The following is a 23,411-nucleotide window of genomic DNA, read 5'->3' on the forward strand; positions in this document are numbered from 1 at the left end:
GTATGCTGGTGCTATGCGGGGGTTTATTGGGATGTGCACTGCCCCAGTAGGAAGCTGAATGGGGCAGCGGAGAGCAAGTAAGGACCTGCTCTCCTTTTTAGTGGTGAGTCCGAACCGGTCCGGCGGCCATTCTAAGGAATGGCCGAACTGCCGGACCGGTTCGGCTCTTGGTGGTTCGGGTCCAGGTGGGGGGTATGACTTTAAGGGTGGGAGGGCTTGTTTACCCCTCCCGCCTCTTCGGCCCCCTCCAGCGCCCGTATTTAACTTAAAAGCGGGGCGCTGGAAACCAGCCGCCGCTACCGCCGCCCCCCCCGAGCAGATTAACGATTAAGGGTGCCCCTGCCGTCGCCTGCCCACCCGCCAGCCAGCCAGCCAGCCCTCCCTCCCAGCTGCCCGCCCGCCCGAGTGTTTCCTTACCCAATGCTTGAAGTAAACGAGAGGAGCTACCGAACGGAGCTCCTCTCGTTAGCAAGGCCTCCAGAAGACTGAAGGCGCTTTGCGCGCGCGCGCATGCACGCACCACAAAGGACGCCGGAGGCCCGGTCTACCCGCCGGGAAAAGGCTGGGTAGACCGGGCCTCCGATCTACCCGGGTAGACTAAATTTCATTTGGGAATGGGTACATAACCAGGCACCTTGTTAATAGCTTTAACTAGTGACAAGATCTTGCATCACATTAGTGGTAAAGAAGCAATGCAGTGTACAAAATCAGTTATTACTAACATTATACCACCCATTATATTAACCAAGGGAGTGTTTGTGCACTCAGTGCATTTTGATTCCTTCAGGCACATCTTAGTTTACCCAATGCCTTTGCAGTAGTAGAATACTGTGAGTTTGTGATAGTGGTAATCATTTGGAGCTTCTTATAGTGAAACATGGCTTTCTTAAACTTCTTGTTGGCTTTGTCACTTAAGGATGGTCTTCAGCAGAGAAGCAATCCAAAGATTATTTGCTAGTAAGTGCCGGTGTTACAGCAATGATGCCCCTGATGACATGGTAATTGGAATGTGTTTCAGTGGTTTAGGAATTCCAGTAACACACAGCCCTCTTTTCCATCAGGTGAGTATTGAAATGATTGTTTGCTTAGAATGTTTATATTTTGCCTTCCAATTGAATAATCTTCCAGACAAGTAATAGTCTTTAACACTACCATCAAATTCAGTATATATAATATACTAATCGCTCATGGGCGCAAATCACTTCATGAGCGTTACACCAATCCTGTAGCAGCTTCACTGGTTACCAGTCCACTTCTGGGATAGATTCAAAGTGCTGGTCTTAACACCTAAAGCCCTACATGGCTTGGGACTGGGATACCTGTTGGACCACATTCGCCCATTTGAACCTGCCAGTGCCCTCCCCTCGTCATCTCAGGCCCTGCTCATGGCCCTGTCACTATCAGAGATCTAGTGTCAGGGACTAGAGACCAGGCCTTTTTGGTTGTGGCCCCTTGACTTTGAAATGCCCTCCTGGAAGAGCGTTGCTATGCTCTGTCAATTAGTGTTTTTTAAGAAGCAACTGCAGATGTATCTTTCTCTGCTGCTGAATGAGGACATCTCACATGGGTTATCCTTCCCGCATGCTCCAGAGAGCAGGGCAGTCAATTAAGCAAAGTCTTTAAGAGACCAAGAATGATAGCCCCTCCCAGTTCAGTTTGTTTTGCACCAGCTCCAGAGAAGGTCTACTTTGCATTCTGCCAAGCTCTACCATTTGTCTGTTTGTCTTTGCACACCTTATTTGTGTACCTTTTCTGCTTCCCTGGAAACATCTGTTCTCCCATTTTTCTTCTCTTCCATCGCCTCTCTCTACTGATAAAAAGAAAAGAAAAAGCTTTTTCTTTCACCTTTCCCCTCTTTCCTCTCCTTTAACTTTCAATAGAGTGCTCACGGAGCAACATTGTGAATGTACTTATGCTGAAGGGGAAGAAGGCATAGATGTTCTAGCCCACCAGTCGGCCCCAGCACCACAAAATACTGGTGCACATTCCCATGCACAGCCCTTCGCAGACCTGCTGGTCCACACCAGAGCCAGTTGAGGGACAGAGGGGTACTGACTCCATGGAATTGCCTTTGGGTCCTCATCTCCGAGACACGATCATCCACGTCCCCCACCACCATGGGAGGGAAGCCTGGGCCTTTGGATCACCCTGCCCCCTTAGAGGGCTCTCTAGAGGTCTCCTAAGGGCTGAAGATGCCTTAGGTGCTGCCGCCTAGGCAAGCACGCCATGGTACAGCTGATCTGGCCCCAACTCGGAGATGCCATTAAGCCCACCTACAGGAGGCCCGCTGGATGTGGGAATGGGTGGGGAGGACCCTAACACAGGGAGAAATCAACCTCCGCAGCTCCCAGGGCCACAAGAGATGCCAGTTCTACCTCCTACTTCCAACCTGGGAGGCCAGCCTTGAAACAAAGGAGACAGGGAGCAACCTCCATTCACTCCCACTCAGCCTGAAAATCCTGCAGATTCTGAGGACATTGGCATGCCTGTTCCCGAGAGACCTGCCACACATAAGCCAATGAAGCCATGGCCATCTGATACCCCTGATCCCAACCAGCTAGGGATGTGCATAAAACCGGTTCTCCCGGTTCGGTTCGGATCCGAACCGGGTCCGAACCGGACCAGGGTGGTTCGGTTTTGGTTTTGCCGAACCACCCCCCCCGGTTCGGTTCGGATCCGAACCGGTTCGGATCCGAACCGAACCGGTTCGGATCTCAAAAAATAGCTGGTTTGAAAGGGGACCTTGTGTTCTACCTGCCACCCAAATTTCAAGTCGATTGGACCTTCCTCTGATTTTTTACAATTTTTTTAAAAAAATTCAATTTTTGCCCATAACTCCCTATGTGGAGCACTTAGGGGCAAAAAGCTGGGGTGGGTGGTAGCCACCAATGGGTGTCCTCCACCCCAACAATCCCAAGGCAATTGGTTGCTCCTAGTATTATTGGTGAATTTTTGAAAAAAAAAATTCCCATTGACTAGAATGGGGGTTTGGGGCTGCCCCAGACCCGGCTCTGTGGGGCAGCATCACCACCAAAGTGGGTCCAGGGCCATGGCAAAAATGGCCTCAGTCCTTCCCAGCAATCCCCGGAGAGATAGGAGTGATGGTTTTTTTTATTAAGATTTTCTAAGGCATTAAATAATATCTAATTGGAAAGAATAGAATGTGTGTCACTGGGTGAAAGGTGATAAAAAGCCACATAGAGAGACAGTTATTCATTTAATGCCTTAGGAAATCCTAATAAAAAAACCATCACTCCTATCTCTCCGGGGATTGCCGGGAGGGACTGAGGCCATTTTTGCCATGGCCCCAGACCCACTTTGGGGGTGCTGCCACCCCACAGAGGCGGGTCCGGGGCTGCCCCCCAAAAAACCCCAATCTAGCCAATGGGATTTTTTCTCTTCTTTTCAAGAAATCCACCAACAATGCTAGGGGCACCCATCAATTGCCACCCCAGCCTTTTTGCCCCTCTCTCTGGGCGCCCTAACACTTAACACCTAGTACCTACCACCTACCCAAGCAAGATGACACTCAGAGAGACAACACACCAACTCTCTGATCTAACAAAAAGGCCACTGCTGCTGCTGCCTGCCAGCAGTGGAGCAGCACACTAAGCACACACACAGAGAAGAAGCAGGAGGCGGAGTGTGGATTCTATGATAGCATATTAGAGTGGATTGATGGTATCTCATTGAAAATCTCATTTGCTATCATAGAATCCACACTCAATACCTCAGAAACAAGAGAACCCTGTACCCATGGGGGTGCCCCTACCAGAGATCTCTGTACCCCATGGGTTAGAAACCCATGGGGGTGGTTGGCACCCTATGTGCACTACACCACCACTTGCTCTGGGCCACCCCAGCACCCCCATGTGCACTTATAGGGCTGCTGAAAGCTCCATTATAACTTATTATGAGGAAAAACCTTAAAGACGCGTAAACTTCAAAAATCACTTAAAAATCACCTCTTTGCCCAATTCCTTTCAAATAATTCTGATAGATTCCTTGCCCACCCTAGGAACTACCACCCACCACACTGCACTCTACGACACCCCTTTCCCCCCGACGTGAAGCTACACATTTGCTGCAATCCTAATTATTCTCTATGAGGAATTCAAAAATACTTAACAATTCACCAATAATCAGAGGAGTGTCCAATTGCCTTGAGATTTTTTGGGTGGTAGGCACCCATGCCTGTCTACCACGCACCCTGCTTTTGTGCTCCTAAGTCCTCCACAACAGGGTATATGGACTGGTTCAGGTCCCATTATACTCAATGAAAAAAATAATTAAAAATATTTCAAATATTCATAAAAAATCATAGGGGTGTCTGATTGCTTCAGGGTTTGCATGGTTGTTGGCACCCATGAGTGCTCCACAATAAGAAATAATGGCCTGGTTCGGGTCCCATTATATCCTATGAGAAAAAAATAAAAATATTTTTCAAAAATTCATAAAAAATCATACGAGTGTCCGATTGCTTTGGGGTTTGGGTGACAGGTACCCCTGGGTGCCAGCTACCATCTGACCAATTTTCAGCTTTCTGAACCGATCCGAACCGGTCCGAACTGGTTCGAAACGAACCACCCCCAGTTCGGTTCGGATTCGAACCGAACCGGGGGTGGTTCGGTTCGATCCGAACCTCCGAACCGGAACCGGTTCGGACCCGAACCGGTTCGGATCCGAACCGGTTCGCACATCCCTACAACCAGCCACCCCAGAATCTGACCATACCCACATTCCTGGGGGAGGTGCCTTTGTCCTGGCTGTCCTGGCTCCAGGACTTCTGGAAAAATCATTGCAGCAACATAATATGCTTAAATCCTCCAAGAAGCATTCTAGGCCCATAGAAATTTCTTATTCCTCCTCAGAAAGCAACCCTAAAAAGAAAAAGGAAAACATTATAAGCACAAAAGAGCCTCAAAGTAAAAAAAAAGAAAGAAAGAAAAAGAAAAAGCCCAAGAAACCTAAAAATTCAAACTAAACGTAAAAGCAATAAGGTTTCTCCTCCTCACTCAGCATTATCTGAAAATGATTCCCCAGATCCTCACGCGGAATAGCCTAATGACCCTTTGTTGTCCCGGGGTTCAATCTTCCCCTGGTTCTTCCAGCAGAGTATCCAGGCAATTTAGACCAGGAATTACACTCTAAAGAAGAGGGGGAATGGTCTGGTGACCAACTGTTGAACCATCCTCACACTCACATAGATTGTAACTACTCGATTACTTCTCACACCCCTGCTAACATGGCAAAGAGGCACCTTTTAATGTGGTGATTTTCTTTATTTAGTAGGGGGAAAGTAACTGGCCCTATCCACCCCCAACATAGTACAGGTGAAACTCGGAAAATTAGAATATCGTGCAAAAGTCCATTAATTTCAGTAATGCAAATTAAAAGGTGAAACTGATATATGAGACAGATGCGTTACATGCAAAGCGAGATAAGTCAAGCCTTAATTTGTTATAATTGTGATGATCATGGCGTAAAGCTCATGAAAACCCCAAATCTCCAATCTCAGAAAATTAGAATATTACATGGAACCAATAAGACAAGGATTGTAGAATAGAACAATATCGGACCTCTGAAAAGTATAAGCATGCATATGTATTCAGTACTTGGTTTGGGCCCCTTTTGCAGCAATTACTGCCTCAATGCAGCGTGGCATGGATGCTATCAGCCTGTGGCACTGATGAGGTATTATGGAAGACCAGGATGCTTCATTAGCGGCCTTCAGCAAATCTGTATTGTTTGGTCTCATGTCTCTCATCCTTCTCTTGGCAATGCCCCATAGATTCTCTATGGGGTCAGGTCAGGCGAGTTTGCTGGCCAATCAAGCACAGTAAACTGTATACTTTTCAGAGGTCCGATATTGTTCTATTCTTCAATCCTTGTCTTCTTGGTTCCATGTAATATTCTAATTTTCTGAGATTGGAGATTTGGGGTTTTCATGAGCTGTACGCCATGATCATCACAATTATAACAAATTAAGGCTTGACTTATCTCGCTTTGCATGTAATGCGTCTGTCTCATATATCAGTTTCACCTTTTAATTTGCATTACTGAAATTAATGGACTTTTGCACGATATTCTAATTTTTCGAGTTTCACCTGTACCTCCAGTGACTGTTGCTGGTTTCTATCTTATGTTTCTTTTTGGATTGTGAGCCCTTTGGGGACAGGGATCCATCTTATTTATTTAATTATTATTTCTCTGTGTAAACTGCCCTGAGCTATTTTTGGATGGGCGGTATAGAAATCATATTAATAACAACAACAAGTATTACATGCACTAGGGCTACATCAAATTCAATCCCAGGAACAACCAGCCCCTTCAAGGTAATCTTTGGTGCTCCCCATTACATCATCACAGGACCTATTGTTTCCCCTCCCTGAGATTTTTTCAGAAACAATGAAACAGGAATGGCAGTCACCATCAGAACACAAAAAGACTGCTCTTCTTGCAAATAAATTTTATAGTTTTGTGTCTACCACCGCAGCTATGTTTAAGATGCCACTGGTTGACACTACCGTGGCAACCCTGACTGCTGCCAAGAAACACCAGGACTTCCTCCTGGTGATTCGCCATCTACTTCAAATCTCTGCAATAGAACCGGTACCAGTACACCAAAGAGACAAGGGCATATAATCTGTTTTATTTACCATGCCCAAAAAGGACGGCTCCTTGAGGGCCGCCCTAGACCTAAAGTTCCTCAACAAAAGAGTAAGGCAGAGAAAGTTCTGCATGGAGACCCTTCACTCCATTGCAGAAGCACTACATCATGCAGACTATTTGGCATCAGTGGATCTGACCGAAGTGTATCTCCACGTGCCAATTCACCCACAGTCCCGTCATCTACTTCGCTTCAAGTACAACAGTCAACACTAGCAATATACTGCTCTCCTCTTCAGGCTCTCTTTGGCTCCAAGGATTTTCACAAAAATACTGGCATCATTGATCGCACACCTCAGACTACAGAATATCAAAGTATTTGTGTATTTAGACTATCTCCTCATCCAATTCCGTCCAAGGAAACCACAGAATCAGGCCTGAACACCACCCTACGCACACGGTCAGCACATGGGTTCCTGATCAACAGGGTAAAGAGCTACCTAGAACCATCAACACAGATACAATGCCTACGAGTTCTCATAGACACCCTTCAGGATCACCTGTTCCTGCCACAGGACCATATTGTTAAGATAAGGACTTATTCAAAAAGTCTGTATCTTGCATGTGGTGCCTTTCCTCACGCTGGCGCAACTGCTAAGCCTCATGGTGGCATCCTTAGATGCGGTTCCATGGGCACATTTCTGCCTCTGTCCAGTGGTTCATCTTACCACACCAGAAGGCAATAGCTCAGTGCCAAGCGACCAAGGTCCATCTGACTCCGACGGTCAAACTATCACTTCACTGGTGGGTTCAGCCTACTCATCTATCCAAAGGAAAGCCTTTCATGGATCCAGAACCATCGTGATAACTGACACCAGCCTGTCAGGATGGGGGGCACACTGTCTCCAACATTCAAAACAAGGAAAGTGAATACCACAAGAGGCTTGCTAAAACATCAACTGGCTGGAATTGAGGGCCATTAGTTGTGCACTACAGGCATTCCAACCCATCATCCAATGACATCATGTGTTGGTTCGAACCAACAACATCACAGCCAAGGCCCATGTGAACCACCAAGAGGGACATTATCCAAGTTACTTCATGAGGAAGCAACACTACTACTTAAATGGGCGGAGATTCATCCCTCATCTCTAGTAGCTGATCCGCAGATCTCTGAACAACCAGGCCAACTGGCTCAGCCGACAGGATCTACAGCCGGCAAACTGGAGCCTAAACCCTCAGACTTTCCACCTTCTTACTCAGACTCTGGGTCCCCCTCAGATAGACTTATATGCATCTCCACTCAACGTGAAGCTCCCATGATTCTTCTTTCATTTCCTTTGCTGGGGAGCGGAAGCAGAAGATGCACTCTAAGCCCCATGGCCCAAAGAACTTCAGTATGCATTTCCACTAATTCCAGTGCTGAGCTATCTACTCTGCCGCATCCACCTCCTTCAGGCACAAGGAATACTAGTGGCTCCATACTGGCCAAACCGCAAAGGTTTCCAGAGATACTACATCTCTCCATTGCTGGTCCATGGCTCCTTCCAGTGTCCCCAGACCTCCTCAGCCAGGGCATCACAACTTGCCATGGTTCAAGCTTGCTGCCTGGTGATGAGTGCAACATCCTGAAGCACCACGGCTACTCCTCCACGGTCCTTGACACCATCTTGGCATCCAGGCAGGCTTCCACCAACAGGATCTACCAAAGCACCTGGCAGGTGTTTCTATGCTGGTGTCGTAAAAGCAAGCTGGAGGTCAAACAGTGTGGTATCCCCAAACTCCTACTCTTCCTCCAAGATGGTCTGGACAAAGGTCTCAAGGAAAACACCATCAAACATTATGTGGCCACCCTGGCCAACCTACTATCTCCCTCCAAAAAGCGAAGCTTGCATTCTTACCCTCACCTCAAACGCTTCCTAAGAGGTGCAACTCTCAACCCACCGCCAGTCATACACAGATTCCCCTCCTGGGATCTTCACAAGGTACTACAGGTCCTTCATGTGCCACCGTTTGAACCCCTGCATTCTGTACCTATTCATATTCTGTCATATAAGCTGTTATTTCTAATTACTATTACTTTGGCTCAGAGAATCTCAGAAATCCAGACCTTGTCGGCAAATCCTAATTTCTGTGTATTCTTGGTTTGATTCCTGATCTCTCCTTGCTACCTAAGGTGGCATCCATCTTTCATTGCTCTCAGGACATGGTGCTACCTTCCTTTTGTCCCAATCCTACTCACCACAAGGAAGAGGAATGGCACAAGTTAGACGTAAGCCGCTGCCTGAAGGCTTACCTGTTTAGAACTTCATCATTCAGGTCTACAAACGCACTCTGTGTCTCTTTGCTGCCATCTTTCATGAGTCAGCAAGTCTCTCTTACCACAATTGCAAGATGGGTTAAGGCATGCATCACAATGGCTTACGAGGTCCAACACCTACTTCCACCTCTCAAAATAACAGCACATGATCAGCGGCAACCTCAGCTGCATCTTCTACAAATGCACCATTAGCGGACATCTGCAGCATGGCCACATGGTCATCTCCATCCAATCAATCAATCTTTATTATGGTCACAGACCATCATAAAGTACAAGAGTGATTACATGTTAAAAGTGAGAGTAGATAAAAGGTGATTACATATAAAATGGTACATATTAATATTAAAAGGACTAAAAATACTAAAAGTAGTTGCTAATACACCAAAAGCATAAGGGCCTAAACGCCTGAGAAATAATAGAAGTCATAAAAATGCATAAAAGGGGGGGCATAAAAATGGATGTAATGAAGTTAAGATACATGAGAAGACAGAAATATATAACATCCTAAGTAATAAAACTGGAAAATAGCCAGATGGAGGTTATAAGGAGCAGTAAAATGGGAGGCGTGTGAGCAATTGCAGGGCCTGCCCAGAGTCACCGAGAGTCAGATTAAGGCTGATAGGACTCACTGCCTGTCATCCTCCGATGAATGCTGATCGCAGCCACACAGGACCCAGTGACGCTATATGTGATGGCAGGCTTAGAGTCAGAGAGTAGCAAGTAGCTGTAGAATTGGCTCAGACGACCTGGATACTTGCTTAGCAATGGAAGGATGAGGGAGGCACAAATGTCTCTCTATAACGAGCAGTAGAGGAGAATATGCTCAGTAGTTTCGATCTGCCCTAGGCCACAGGGGCATAGTTGCTCTGCAAATGGGGTCCTTCTAGAATGGCCTTCTAGCACTGCTGAAGGGAGGCCATGGCAGTGAGCCAAAGTGAATGCCCTTATGTGCTTTGGAACCTCCAGTTGGGTGAGGTATGCTGCTGGAGAAGCAGAATATCTGAGCCAGTCACTGATACGAAATTTTGGGACACTGCTGAGATCGGTTTGGTGCTCAATGCCTATAATGTGCTGCTTGATGCTTGCTTTTGCCAGATTGTAGCCCATGCTGAGCAAGGTCAAGGGGGAAAGGCCCAGAGTACCTATTTTTGTCTCATTTGTCTGAATCCAGCTAGATTGGTAATCATTGTGTAGGGTTAGTGGGGCAAGACCAATTGGGCAAAAGGATAGTCTGAGCCAATAACAGAGAATGGCCACCTATACCCTAGCCTCCAGCTTGATCAGGCCTGTCTCCAGGCGCAGAGTGGCATTGGAGACATATCTCAATACTTGGAGCACTGTCTGCAGGAATTTAGATTGTACAAGTTCCAGAGTTGCAATCTATCTACTCTCACTTTTAACATGTAATCACTCTTCTACTTTATGCTGGTCTGTGACCGTAATAAAGATTGATTGATTGATTGATATCATCTCCATCCATGTTTACCAAACTCTATAAGTTGGACATCCTCAAGTCTTCCCAAGCCACCTTCAGCAGATGTGTGCTCCAACACGTCCTCCTGCCCCGGCAGCCAGTGATGCCTTCCACCCAGGTCTCTTAGCTATGGCATGTTCCACATGAGATGTCCTCATCCAGCAGCAGAGAAAGGAGCATTGGTCACTTACCGTGAAGGCTGCTTCTTGCTGCTGGATTTCAGGACATCTTGACCCTCCCTTTGGGCATCCCCGGCTACTGGTATGCACTTTCTTTCTTTCCTGACTTTTTTCCAGTATACATTTACTTCTTTTCTTGTAATTTGGCTTGGCTAAACCAAACCGGGAGGGGCTATCCTTCCCGGTCTCTTAGACTTTGCTTAATTGACTTCCCTGCCCTCTGGAGCATGTGGGAAGGATAACTCGTATGAGATGACCTCAAATACAGCAGCAAGAAGAAACCTTCATAGTAAGTGACCAATGCTCCTTTTTTAGAGAGGCTTTTAAATATCTTATCCTCTGCTTTCATCTGGTAGGTTTTTTAGTGTTTAGCTTTTTAACTTTTTACTGATAACTTTTAATTTCAGTGTTGAAACTTATTTTAATTGTGGTTTTAGTCTGGGTTTTAAAAAAACTTTTTAACCTTATTAATTTTTTTATCTTTTATAGTATCAATTTTATTAATGTTGTAAGTTGCCCCAAGCAGCAGTGCACTTATATGGCCCTATAACTGGCCCTATCCACCTCCAGCACAGTACCTCCAGTGACTGTTGCTGGTGTCTGTCTTGTGTTGTTTTTTTTAGAATGTGAGCCCTTTGGGGACAGGGAGCCATCTTATTTATTTATTATTTCTCTGTGTAAACCGCCCCGAGCCATTTTTGGAAGGGCGGTATAGAAATCGAATTAATAATAATAATTTTATACACACACACACACTTACCCCATACATCAAGGCCATTTATATTAAAAGTATATTATTGGCATTGTACTAAAAATGAAAATGTATTACTAGGATATTGTTTGCTTCTCCATAGTACCTGCTCTAGTAAATGCTAAGGGTTGAAATAAACGGCAATTACAAACTCTAAATGGGGTGTTGCACTTTGTTTGGCAGAGTGGTAACCACATTAGAAAGCACTGAAGTGTTTAAAGACAGAATGGCAAAAACAGGGTTTTTTATTAGCAGAAAGCTGTACAAACTATAAGAATAATAGGAGAGGAAGGAAATCCTAACAGATTGTTAGGATCTCAGTGCTTCAAAATCATACTTATTTTTGCAGTTATGGTCTGTCACAGCCTCTGCTTTTAACACAATACTAAGAAAATTTAGCATCTCATTTTATCTGCATATAAGACTTTTCTTTCTTTCTTATCTAAAACTTAACACTAAATCAGTTTCATTTCTCTTTTTTTTTCAAAGCTGTTATCTTGCATTCCAGAATGTTGGTATCAACATAATCTATAAGTGTTTTAAATGTTTAGCTCCTCTGTTTTCCAAAAATATTAGTAACACATCAATTTTCTGCTATGGTTTTGGCATTTTTATACATTTTTTGTTTTGTTCAGTTTCTATTCTCTCCCACATAGTTTTCTAAAAGATAATCTCTATTTTCCTTGTACTTTAGGATAATGTAAAATTACTTGCTTGTTCATTTACTGTGCATCTTTTCCAGAATACTAAGCATGTTTATTTAGAATCTATTTGTAAATGTAATATTAAAGCAACTGCCCTGGGAGTTGATTATTCCAGTTCTCCACCAGAGTGTCGACAGGGTCACCAGCAGAGCTAACAGTAAATCCCTCCAAGGCTTCCTGGAATCCTATGGGATCCAATAACCTTCTCAGACAGATCATCCTAATGGGCCCTCCACCCCGCAGAGGTGGGACGTGGTCATGAGTCCAACCTTAATCAGATGGTGGCCCGTCCATGATAATGGGGAAATCACCGGCATCCCCACCCACAGAACACCACCCTGTTCACAGTGAAAGTCCAGATCAAGCATGTCCGTCAGCATTATGCGTCGGTCCCGAGACCACTTGGGATAGGCCCACAGTCGTCATGGCTGCTATGAACTCACAAGCCGCCCCAGACAAATTGGTCCCAAAGTGGACATTGAAGTCTCCCAGCACCATAAGCCTGGGAGACTCCAACGCCAAACCCTAGACCAAGTCTGTCAACTCAGTTAGGGACTCCATCGGGCAGTGGGGCGATCGGTATACCAAGAGAAGTCCCAGTCTATCCCTGGTCCCCAAACTTAGGTGCACACATTCAGTACAGTCAGACACTTCGACAGCAATCCTGGCAAGGGAGATATTGTTCTTATAGACCACAGCCACTCCACCTCCCCACCCACCTCCCCGCACCTGCTCATCAACAGAGTACCCTGGAGGGAGAAGCTGGGACCACACCAGACCACCAGCCTTCCCCACCAAGTCTCTGTAATACATACCAGATTGGCCCCTTCATCCAGAATCAGATCATGGATGATTTCAGGTTTATTCTGGGCCAACCTGGCATTACGAAGGAGCAAGACAAGGCTCTGTGGGTGGGTGGCATTGCTTTCCAAGGTTAAAGAGCTGGCAGGACAGCCAGAAGGGGAAACAGCAATTAAGTTTCTGATTCCTTTTCCTTTCAACGGCCTGCTGACCTGTCAGCGTTACTTCTTCTATTCCCCACAACCACTGGAATATCTGCCCATAGTCAGTGGATACATCCACTGTCTCCACATCTCCAGATAGACCCAGACACATTAAAACTCAACTCACCCAGGATTTTAGAAGCCAAATTAAAATACCCACCCACCTTCACACACCATAAGGGCTCCTGAGCCAAACAGCCTTGCCCTCGCCCTCATTATTCCCCCAAAGTGGCTCCCCCAAAAGGGCAACCCCTTTTGGTGTCTCCCCTTTGGTGTTGGCCTGCTGCCACAGGCAGCCTTCCTATGAAGCCCAGAGCTAGGCAGCTGGCCCCAGGAACTGCTGAGTCACCCACCCCTGGCTCTAGTCCTGCACACACTCCCCAGATGTTACCCAGAGGCAGCAGGCTGTAGTCTTACAGGGGGAAGCAGAAGCAGGCAGGTGGTAGCAGAAGGAGCCAACAGCACACACTCGGTCTCTCACCCCGAGCAGCACATAAGAGGAAGCAGATGATAATCTTCTCACTCCTCTGCTGGGCTTCTAGGGGCTTCATCTTCTAGCATCAACTGTTTACATTACGAAATTGAATCACTGTTCCTTAATCTTGGAGCATTGCCTTCCATCCGCCCATTAATTGGTTAACATATAATGAGGTATATGTTACTGTGAAGTACTTTTTCACACAACGCATAATCAACTTGTGTAATTCTCTGCCACAAGATGTAGTGACAGCCAACAACCTGGATGACTTTAAGAGGGGTTTGGATAACTTCATGGAGGAGAGGTCTATCAACGGCTACTAGTCGGAGGGCTATAGGCCACCTCCAGCCTCAGAGGCAGGATGCCTCTGAGTACCAGTTGCAGGGGAGTAACAGCAAGAGAGAGGGCATGCCCTCAACTCCCTTCTGTAGGCTTCCAGTGGCATCTGGTGGGCCACTGTGTGAAACACGATGCTGGACTAGATGGGCCTTGGGCCTGATCCAGCAGGGCTGTTCTTATGTTCTTAACTGTTAATTGATTTGAATTGTTTTTATTTTAATGTAAACCGCCCTGAGCTATTTTTGGAAGGGTGGTATAGAAATCAAATAAATAAATAAATAAACCTGGAAGAAAGGAAGCGTATTTTACAATTATATTTATAAAAGTGGATTTTTGCTTTTTTTACCCTTCACATTTAAGTATAATAAAAACAAGGCAGAATCTAAAACAAAGATTAAAACAAAGAAGCAAAGCTGAAAGATTTAAACCTAAAAAGGAGCATAAACGTTACAAAGAATTATTTCTTTTTGGAAAGTGATTTGATTCCTACTTGGAGCTTATTCAGTGCAGAAGCCAACATTGGGCAACAGGGTTCAAAGAACCTGGGCTGCTGCCCCTCATGGGCCACGCCTCGCAATCCTGACACTCCCCCGTGTCTGACGTCAGATGCAGGGGTGTGGTTTAGCTCCCAAACGGGGCCACGCAACGCTGTTCTGGAGTTAGATGGCCAGCACGGATTTCGCAGTGCGGCCAGGAGTGGCTCTCCCTTCCTTTAAGACAGGGAGAGTCTCTCCAGCTGCGCTGCGAATGCAGCCAGCCAATTTAACTCCCAAGCGGGGCCATGCAGCCACTTTGGGGAGCTAAACCACGCCCCCATGTCTGACGTCAGACACAGGGGCCTGGTTTAGCTCCCTGTGTCTCATGTCAGATGCAGGGCGTGAGGGCGGCCGCAGTGGCGGCTGAACATGGGCCACCGCTGGCCTCCCTCCACCACTGATTCAGTGAGACACACAACTTTACAACATTATTCAATTTGTATGAGAGGAGGTGTGCTCTTTCCAGGCAGTATTTACTTGATCAAAATAAGTACATATTTATAGGAACTTAATAAATACAAGTTCCTATAGTTAATATTTTTGATTATTGATACTTGTTTTGATAAAGTAAATATGGTCTGGAAGAAGCACACCACCTATCATATAGATGGAATAATTCTGTAAAGTTGTGTGTCTCACTAAATAATCTCCACATAGGAATTGAACCCCTTTCCACAAAGAAATCATTCTTTTTTATCTTCAGCAAAAACACTGATAATAACTACACCATTAGACAATTAAGTGGAACTAACACTATATGGAATGCAGTAATACTCCAAATATCCAAGATCTCATGCTATACATAGTCTGGGAAACATACCAGCGGGGATTCAAACTGGCAACCTCTTGCTCCCTAGACAAGTTACTTCCCTGCTACTAGGAAAGAGAAAAAGAGCGAAGACAGTGTTGCGGGGGTGGGGAATAGGAATGCAGTTTGACAGTGGGGAGGAAAAACATACAAGAGACGGCAAGAAGGTAAGACAAGACAGTAGAGAAGGGGGAAAGGACAGGTGGGAAGAGGGAGCAAAGAGAGGAGAGCTGGTCTTGTGGTAGCAAGCATGACTTGTCCCCATAGCTAAGCAGGGTCTGCCCTGTTTGCATATGAATGGGAGACTTGATGTGTGAGCACTGCAAGATATTCCCCTCAGGGGATGAAGCCACTCTGGGAAGTGGACCAACAGAGTCACACTTCTTCTGTCCATTCCCAATTGGAGATCATCCATCAGGCCAAACAAGGCAGTCTCCACCCCATAGCCCATCCAAAAGCCGGTCTGAAATGGGTCTAGATAATCAGTTTCATCCAAGACTGCCTGGAGTTGGGAGGCCACCACCCTCTCAATTACCTTGCCCAGCCACAGAAGGTTGGAGACAGGCCTATAGTTGCTCAACTCTGAGAAATCCAGGGCAGTCTTCTTAAGAAGTGGTCTAATAATTGCCTCCTTAAGGCAAGCTGGCTTCCTGCCCTCCCTCAGAGAATCAATTATAATCTCTATTAGGCCTTCCATAACAACCTCCCTGCCATATAGTATTAGCCACGTTGGGCAAGGGTCAAGAGAACATGTGGTAGGCCGCATCGCTCCAAGCAGCTTGTCCACAACCTCATGAGTCACAAACTGAAACTGATCCAGCCTAACCACATAAGAGGAGTCGCTGGACACCTCCAATTCAGACACTGCAGTAATTGTGGAGTCTAAATCCATGTCAGCCCGAATACAAGAGATTTTATCCACAAAGAAATCATTAAACACGTCACAGCGGGTTAATAGATGGTTCAAAATTCTGATGCAAGGGAGGAGGGGCACTCACTAGCCCTCTCACAACTCTGGACAACTCCGCCGGACGTGAACTTGCGGACGCAATACGGGCCGAAAAGAATAGCTTCTTTTCGTATTGCCAGAGCATAGATCTTCAAATGTGCTCTATGTTGTAATCTGTCGGATTCGAATAGAATCTTCCTCCACTTGTGCTCCAGTTGTCTACCCTGCCACTTCAGCCCCCACAGTTCTTCCGTTTACCAAGGGGCCAATTTTGAAGTGGGTCAGAGAAAACTCTTAGGTGCAATCATGTCTATTGCCCCAGTGAGTTTGCTGTTCCAGTTCTCCACCAGGGCATCAACAGGATCACCAGCAGAGCCAACACTAAATCCCTATAAGGCTTCTTGGAAGCCTAATGGATCCAATAACCTTCTCAGGCGGACCATTCTAATGGGCCCCTCGCCCCTGCGAAGGTGGGTTGTGACTGTGAGTCCAACCTTAACCAGATGGTAGTCCATCCATGACAATGGGGAAATCACGGGAATCCCCACCCACGGAACACCACCCTGATCAGAGTGAAAGACCAGATCAAGCGTGTGACCTGCAATGTGCATCGGTCCCGAGACCCTTTGGGATAGGCCCATAGTTGTCATAGTCGCTATCAACTCCTGAGCCGCCCCAGACAAATTGGTCCCAAAGTGGACATTGAAGTCCCCCAGCACCACAAGCCTGGGAGACTCCGACTCCAAACCCTGGACCAAGTCCGTCAGCTCAGTTAGGGACTCCATCAGGCAGCAAGGCGATCGGTACACCAAGAGAAGTCCCAGTCTATCCCTGGTCCCCAAACTTAGGTACACACATTCAATATGGTCAGATACTTCCACAGGGATCCTGGTCAGGGAGAGATTATTCTTATAGACCACAGCCACTCCACCTCCTCGCCCACATCCCCACACATGCTCCTCAACAGAGTACCCTGGAGGGAGAAGCTGGGACGAGAATGGGCCACCAGCCTCCCCCAACCAAGTCTCTGTAGTACATACCAGATCGGCCCCTTCATACAGAATCAGGTCATGGATGGTTTCTGACTTATTCTGGACAGACCTGGCATTACAGAGGAGCAAGGTGAGAGTCTGTGGGAGGTTGGCACTGTTCCCCAAGGTCAAAGAGCTGGTAGGGCAGCCGGAAGGGGAAACAGCTAATAGATTTCTGACTTCCTTTCCCCTGTAACGACGTGCTGACCTGCCAACTTTACTTCCTCTATTCCCCACCACCACTGGAATAGCCACCCCACAGTGGGTGAGGTTTGTATTAAGTATTGTACTTCCAAAAGCATAGAACATAGAACCAAGAAATAAGCAGAAGGAATTTAAAACAATATGCCTCTTCTAAAAACTGCCTTATTAAAATGCTGAACTGTTGTTGAGGAATAATTTAGTTCTTTAGTTTTTTAAAAATTCCTCTATATTCCCTCACTAAAACCCACTTGCAGAGGCACATTTAAATATTTAATAGAAACCACTGACTGGAAACTTCTTTGCTTCTGCACAGATACTTCACTAATGTACATTGTTGAATTATGACATCGTGAAAAGCAAATCATGTTGTGACACTGAGAAGGTATTCATAAACAAATTGTTTTTAATTGCCTCATTCTATTGCCCTGATCCTCAGTAGACTGAGTACATCTTGCTTACTTCCCGACTCCCATTTCCCAGCCAGATGCTTCCGCTCCAAGAGCCTCACATGCTTGATGCAGTAATGTCTCTTATTGGATCATTTGGTACCATAACAGTTTTGGCAACCAAGTTTTAGTAGTTGGAACAAAAGCGGAGCTTTCATTTCATTTCAGAGATTTCAAGCAAGGAGATAGGATAACATTATTCTTCAGCAGTTTCAGTGCAAAACTGGACAAGATGGAATTTGATGATTACATGGTATCATCTTATAAACCTATTACACGCAGCTCTAACCATGTGGAGAGGTAGCCTTCTGTAGCCTCTAGCAATGTAATATGGTCTGCATTGCAATGCCCCCTCAACTGTATGGAAATCTGGGGAACCATAGGGTTAGTAATGTTAATTACTGCATTGTCTAATGCAGTTAAAATAACCATGAGAGTTTTTCTGTTGGTACCATATTGTTAGTGGTCCACAGATTTAACACAAAATTTACAGATAAACAGCCTACTACGTGGTTTTTTGTTGTTTTGTAAGATAAAGTGGGAAATGATGAAGATAAAATTTTCACTTAGTTCACCCACTAAGTGGTGTTTTGTGTGATAAAGTTGTGCATGATGAAGTATCTGGGGTTTGTTTTTGTTTTTTAAGTATTTTGGATGAGGACTTGCATGTGTTGCTGCTTGGTTTTGAGTCACTTTATCACATTGCAATCTCCCATGGTTTATTTTGGTTAGAAGAGTAGATAAATTATTTTAATGGTGCCCTTAATTTCAGTACACAGCTAGTTTCTCAATGCTAAATTATCTTTCACTAAACAGCAAAAACCCTGCACTCTGTTAACTTCTTCTAGATGTCAGTAACTTGGTGCAAAATGTCCAATATATAACTGAAAATATCACAGATGTTTGCTTCCTTCCCCCTCCCCCCCCACATGATGATCCTTCCTATGGATCCTTCCTTAGAAAGATTTATCATAAGGAAAGCCCTGCTGGATCAGACCCAAGGCCTATCTAGTCCAGCATCCTATTTCACGCAGTGGCCCACCAGATGCCTTTGGAGAGCCCAGAGGCAAGACCTGAGGGCATGTCTTCTCTCCTGCTGTTTCTCCCTTGCAACTGATATTCAGAGGCATCTTGCCTCTGAGGCTGGATGTGGCCTATAGCCTTCAGACTAGTAGCGATTGATAGACTTGTCCTCCATGAATTTATCTAAGCCCTTCTTAAAGCCGTCCAGGCTGGTGGCTGTCACGATATTTTGTGGCAGAGAATTCCATAGGTTAATTATATGTTGTGTGAAAAACTACTTTCTTTTCTTGGTCCTAAATTTCTTGGCAATCAGTTTCATTGGATGACCCCTTGGTTCTAGTGTTATGCAAGAGGGAGAAAAATTTCTATCTACTCTCTCCACACCATGCATAATTTTAGGCTTACCTTGTAAGGAAGGTGCTCTAGGCCCCTGATCATCTTGGTTGCCCTCTCCAGTTCTGTAATGTCTTTTTTGAGGTATGGTGACCAGAACTGTTCACAGTGCTCAAAATGTGACTGCACCATAGATTTCTTTAAGGGCATTATGATATTAGCAGTTTTATTTTCAATCCCCTTCCTGATGATCCCTTGCATGGAATTGCCCTTTTTCACAGCTGCCACACATTATGTTGACACTTTCAATGAGCTGTCCAACACAACCCCCAAAATCTCTTTCCTGGTCAGTCACTGACAGCTCAGGCCCCACCAACTGATGGGGTTTTTTTTTTTGCCCCAATATGCATCACTTTGCACTTGCTAACATTGAAAAGGATCTGCCATTTTGTTGCCCACTCCCCCAGTTTGGAGAGATTCTTTAGGAGCTCCTCACAATCTGTTTTGGATTTCACTACCCTAATGGTTTGGTGTCATCTGAAAATTTGGTCATCTCGCTGCTTACCCCAACTTCTTGATCAGTTATGAATAAATTAAAAAGCACTCGTCCCAGTACAGATCCCTGGGGGATCCCATTTCTTACTTCCCTTCATTTAGAGAACTGTCCATTTATACCTGTATAAACTACATGATACTAGGATGTAGTAACTGGATCCCAAAAACCTCTATATGCAAACCAAAAATGTGCAGTTTTGTTTTAACATACCAGAAAAAATAATGTTGCACTCATCCAGATTCTATGTGCAGTGGTGGATTGGAACTGTGCTAGTTTATCATCACTTGCATGTTGGACTTCATGTTTGCTTAAGCCCCTACATACATAGGCCTTGTCCGCGCAATCTGTATATCCCCTGAGCACAGGATGACCATCATAACGTTGCTGTATCTCCAGTCTGACACAACTGAGGTTGAGACTTGCTAAACAACATTGTTTTTATCTGTGATTCTATTGTATTGGTCTGCTAAAAGCTTTTATACCTCATGAAACACAATGATGGTGGGTTTTTTTCTCTCTTTTTGTTTCTGCTTCCTTTATTCCCTACCTATTTAGGCTCGGCCAATGGATTACCCAAAGGACTATCTTTCCCATCAAGTTCCTATATCATTTCACAAACACTGGAACATTGACCCAGTGAAAGTGTACTTCGGGTGGCTGGCACCAAAGTTAGAAGATTTGCAAGCTGGAAGTAAACACGTTAGGGAAGATTTATAAACTATAAAAACAATATTTAAGTAATGCTGTAGGCTTAATATCGGAGCACCTACTGAATTGTATTGTTGTATTTATGACTACTTGTGACCCATATTGTACAGAACACTAAGGCCATGATCTAGTATCACTATGGGCTCTATATGCAGAGGGTTTGCATAGGGCTCTTTTGAGCCCTGTTCTCCTTCTCTGGAGAAGGAGAACACTGAGTGCTGAGTAGGGATATGGAAGGCACACTCCATATTCCCCTTAATAGAGCTTCTATTCCCCTTAATGTTCTACTTGTGCACATGTGCCAGTGGGGCATGTGGAAAACAGGACTTTCTGGAGCTCTCTGGGAATGTTCCATATGCAGGCACTGCTCTCACACTGGTACTGGGTCATGCCCCACATATCTCCATCCAGAATATAAATACACATGCACACACATGTATATATGTTTGTTGGACTTCAGGACCTTTTTGTGGGGTGAGGGGGGATATGTCTTTGGGTGGGTTCATATGATAGCCACCAGGTCTGGAGGCTGGAGACCACAGATTTCCAGCACGTGTGGGTTCCAGCAAGCATGTGCAAACCCACCAACCAGCAGTTTCTGACTCATCCACCTGAGATTCTGCTAACTTCCTCCATCCATTTGGAACCAAGATTTGAAGCTGGACAGAGAAAATCAGTAGAATCTCAGGTTCGTACACTCACCCTCTGAGAGCATGTGCTTGCCAGGAACCTCTGGTTCCTGGTTTCCTGGTTTTGGCGGTGATTGTGTGAACCTGCCCTTTGTTTCCCGGCCCCACCCCTACCACACACACACTGGCTCTTAGGGTCCTAATGATAAAGTGTGTACAGTTCCTGTTGAGTTGCAAAGGATTTTGTGGGTTATTTAAAAATCTCTTGTTATTTGGGTTTTATGTAAAGGGATACAGGCTTGATCTGACTGTGCAAATCAGCAGGCTAGAGAATTTGTGTGTGATCCTCTTCTCTCTATGTATCAACTTGCACCTTTGAACAAATACCATTTATAGATAATTGAAAACCTAAGGGTTTGGTGTTACGAAGCTGGCCACAAGATGTCAGTACTGGTACTCAGAAAACCTGGTTACACTCTGTTAACAAATGTCTCTAAACCAGGCCTGCTCAACTTCGGCCCTCCTGCAGATGTTGGCCTACAACTCCCATAATCCCTGGCTATTGGCCCCTGTGGCTGGGGCTTATGGGAGTTGTAGTCCAAAAACAGCTGGGGGGCCTAAGTTGAGCAGGCCTGCTCTAAACAAATCCTAGGAACTTACCATTTAGATACCTGTCTCTCTTACTTACTCATCATGTGGTTTGTATGTGCAAGACTAAGATCTAGTTGAGGGCATGCATAACTGCATGTCATTTACCACATTTTGATTATTCAAGGCACGCTATAAATTTAAAATGCTACATATTGGCAGTGGGTTAATTCTTTTTCCTGTGTACAGCTCAGTCTTGTAAAGTGGAAGACAGAGCCAAAATGGGAGGATAATCTTTTGTGAAAAACCTCTCTCTCATGCACACAGTCACAAACACCCATTTCAGCAATTATTCAGGAGGAGCCCACAAAATGGAGTCAAAATGCTTGAAATGTTGCTTTCTGATTCATAATGTCATCATTTAGCCTCGCACGAACGTGTGTGTGTGTGTGTGTGTGTGTGTAAGAGAGAGTGAGTGAGTTATGAAGAAGCAGCTGTAAACATATGGCAAGCAGTATGCAAAAAAGGTAAGCAAAGGTATTTGTGGGCAAAAATTCAGTGCAACCATAGTAAAGAGTTTGTATAGTATCTGTAATTACATACAAACATTTATAACAGATTTTTCCCCCAGTTGATGGCAATTTAGGCAACCTCAGCCTAATGTTTTTAACCAAACATAGGGTCTTAAAGCCATATTCCATAATTGTGTTCATATGTTTAAACATTGTTTTGTATAGCACAGCATTTGATTGTGATCCATAGTAATATAGTTCTTACTGTTGGCCAAAATGAAGAAAGAAAGAAAAAGCCTGATGCACCACCAAGAAGATAAAAAACTAAAGGAGACCCTCGGAAGCCTCACCGTTATCTTCAATAGGCCTGGTGCATTTTGAATTAAAAACCCTTTGTCAGGGGCACTTTCACAACTTCATAAGGAGGCTAAAACCAGCTAGCCTCACCATAACTCTGCTTTAACTTCCTTGTGATGTTGTGAAAGTGCTCTTGACAATCAGTTTTTAATATGAAACACCTTGGACCTATTAAAAACAACAGTGAGGCTTCTGGGGTTCTCTCTCTCTCTCCCTGCCTCATTTGCCAAAATGGAAAAGGAGTTTCTCTGTCAGTAATTACTGAAGCAGTGTACACATGCTTGTGAATGTAACTTGGATGTTTTTAAGTGTGTGGAGAGTGAGCACATTATAGAGATGTGTGTTCAGATTGGAGGAACCAGAATCTTATGTGCTTTCTCTTTGTTCCCTCTCTCAGTGCCTTAAACTATAGATATTTCTACTGATATCAGATCTTCTATGTTTTTTGTACTGTATGGGACATATTGTTGTTTATGTTTACTGGTTAAAACTGTGTATACTTTAAATGAAATTAAAAAATAATTAAAATGCCTGGATGTGTTGATATAGGACTTTTCTGCCACTAAATAGAATTATAGAACAGTAATGGACCAAACACACATGAGATGAGGGGGTGGGTATTAAAGGGAGGGAAGAGAATAATTGTACACTAAATTTTACAGCCCAGTCCTTTGCTTGTTTACTCAGATATACTGTAAGATTTGATTTTGAATGAAAACTTTGGATATTGTCATGACAAGAGGCGAGGAAAGCAAATGGTGCAGTATACATTTATTTAAAACAGTAATTTCTTTTAGTTATTCCATATGGTACTGCTCATTAAAAATAGAAGTGTTTAAATTCAATAATAGCGTACTTCATTTCTCACCTTAT

At 44.8% G+C, this 23,411-nt stretch overlaps 1 protein-coding gene across 1 annotated transcript in view; it reads left to right on the plus strand.

The window, feature by feature from the left end:
• The window catches only part of B3GLCT (beta 3-glucosyltransferase), a 139,239-nt gene extending 116,169 nt beyond the window's left edge, over nt 1-23,070 (plus strand). Inside the window, exons 14-15 of the mRNA XM_053310801.1 lie at nt 917-1,061; nt 20,300-23,070. Of these exons, the coding sequence (XP_053166776.1) occupies nt 917-1,061; nt 20,300-20,461 (307 nt within the window). The 3' untranslated portion in view covers nt 20,462-23,070. The remainder of the gene's footprint in view (nt 1-916; nt 1,062-20,299) is intronic.
• Nucleotides 23,071-23,411: the final 341 nt, after the last annotated feature.

Source organism: Hemicordylus capensis, chromosome 3, assembly GCF_027244095.1.
Source record: "Hemicordylus capensis ecotype Gifberg chromosome 3, rHemCap1.1.pri, whole genome shotgun sequence".
NCBI lineage: Eukaryota > Metazoa > Chordata > Lepidosauria > Squamata > Cordylidae > Hemicordylus > Hemicordylus capensis.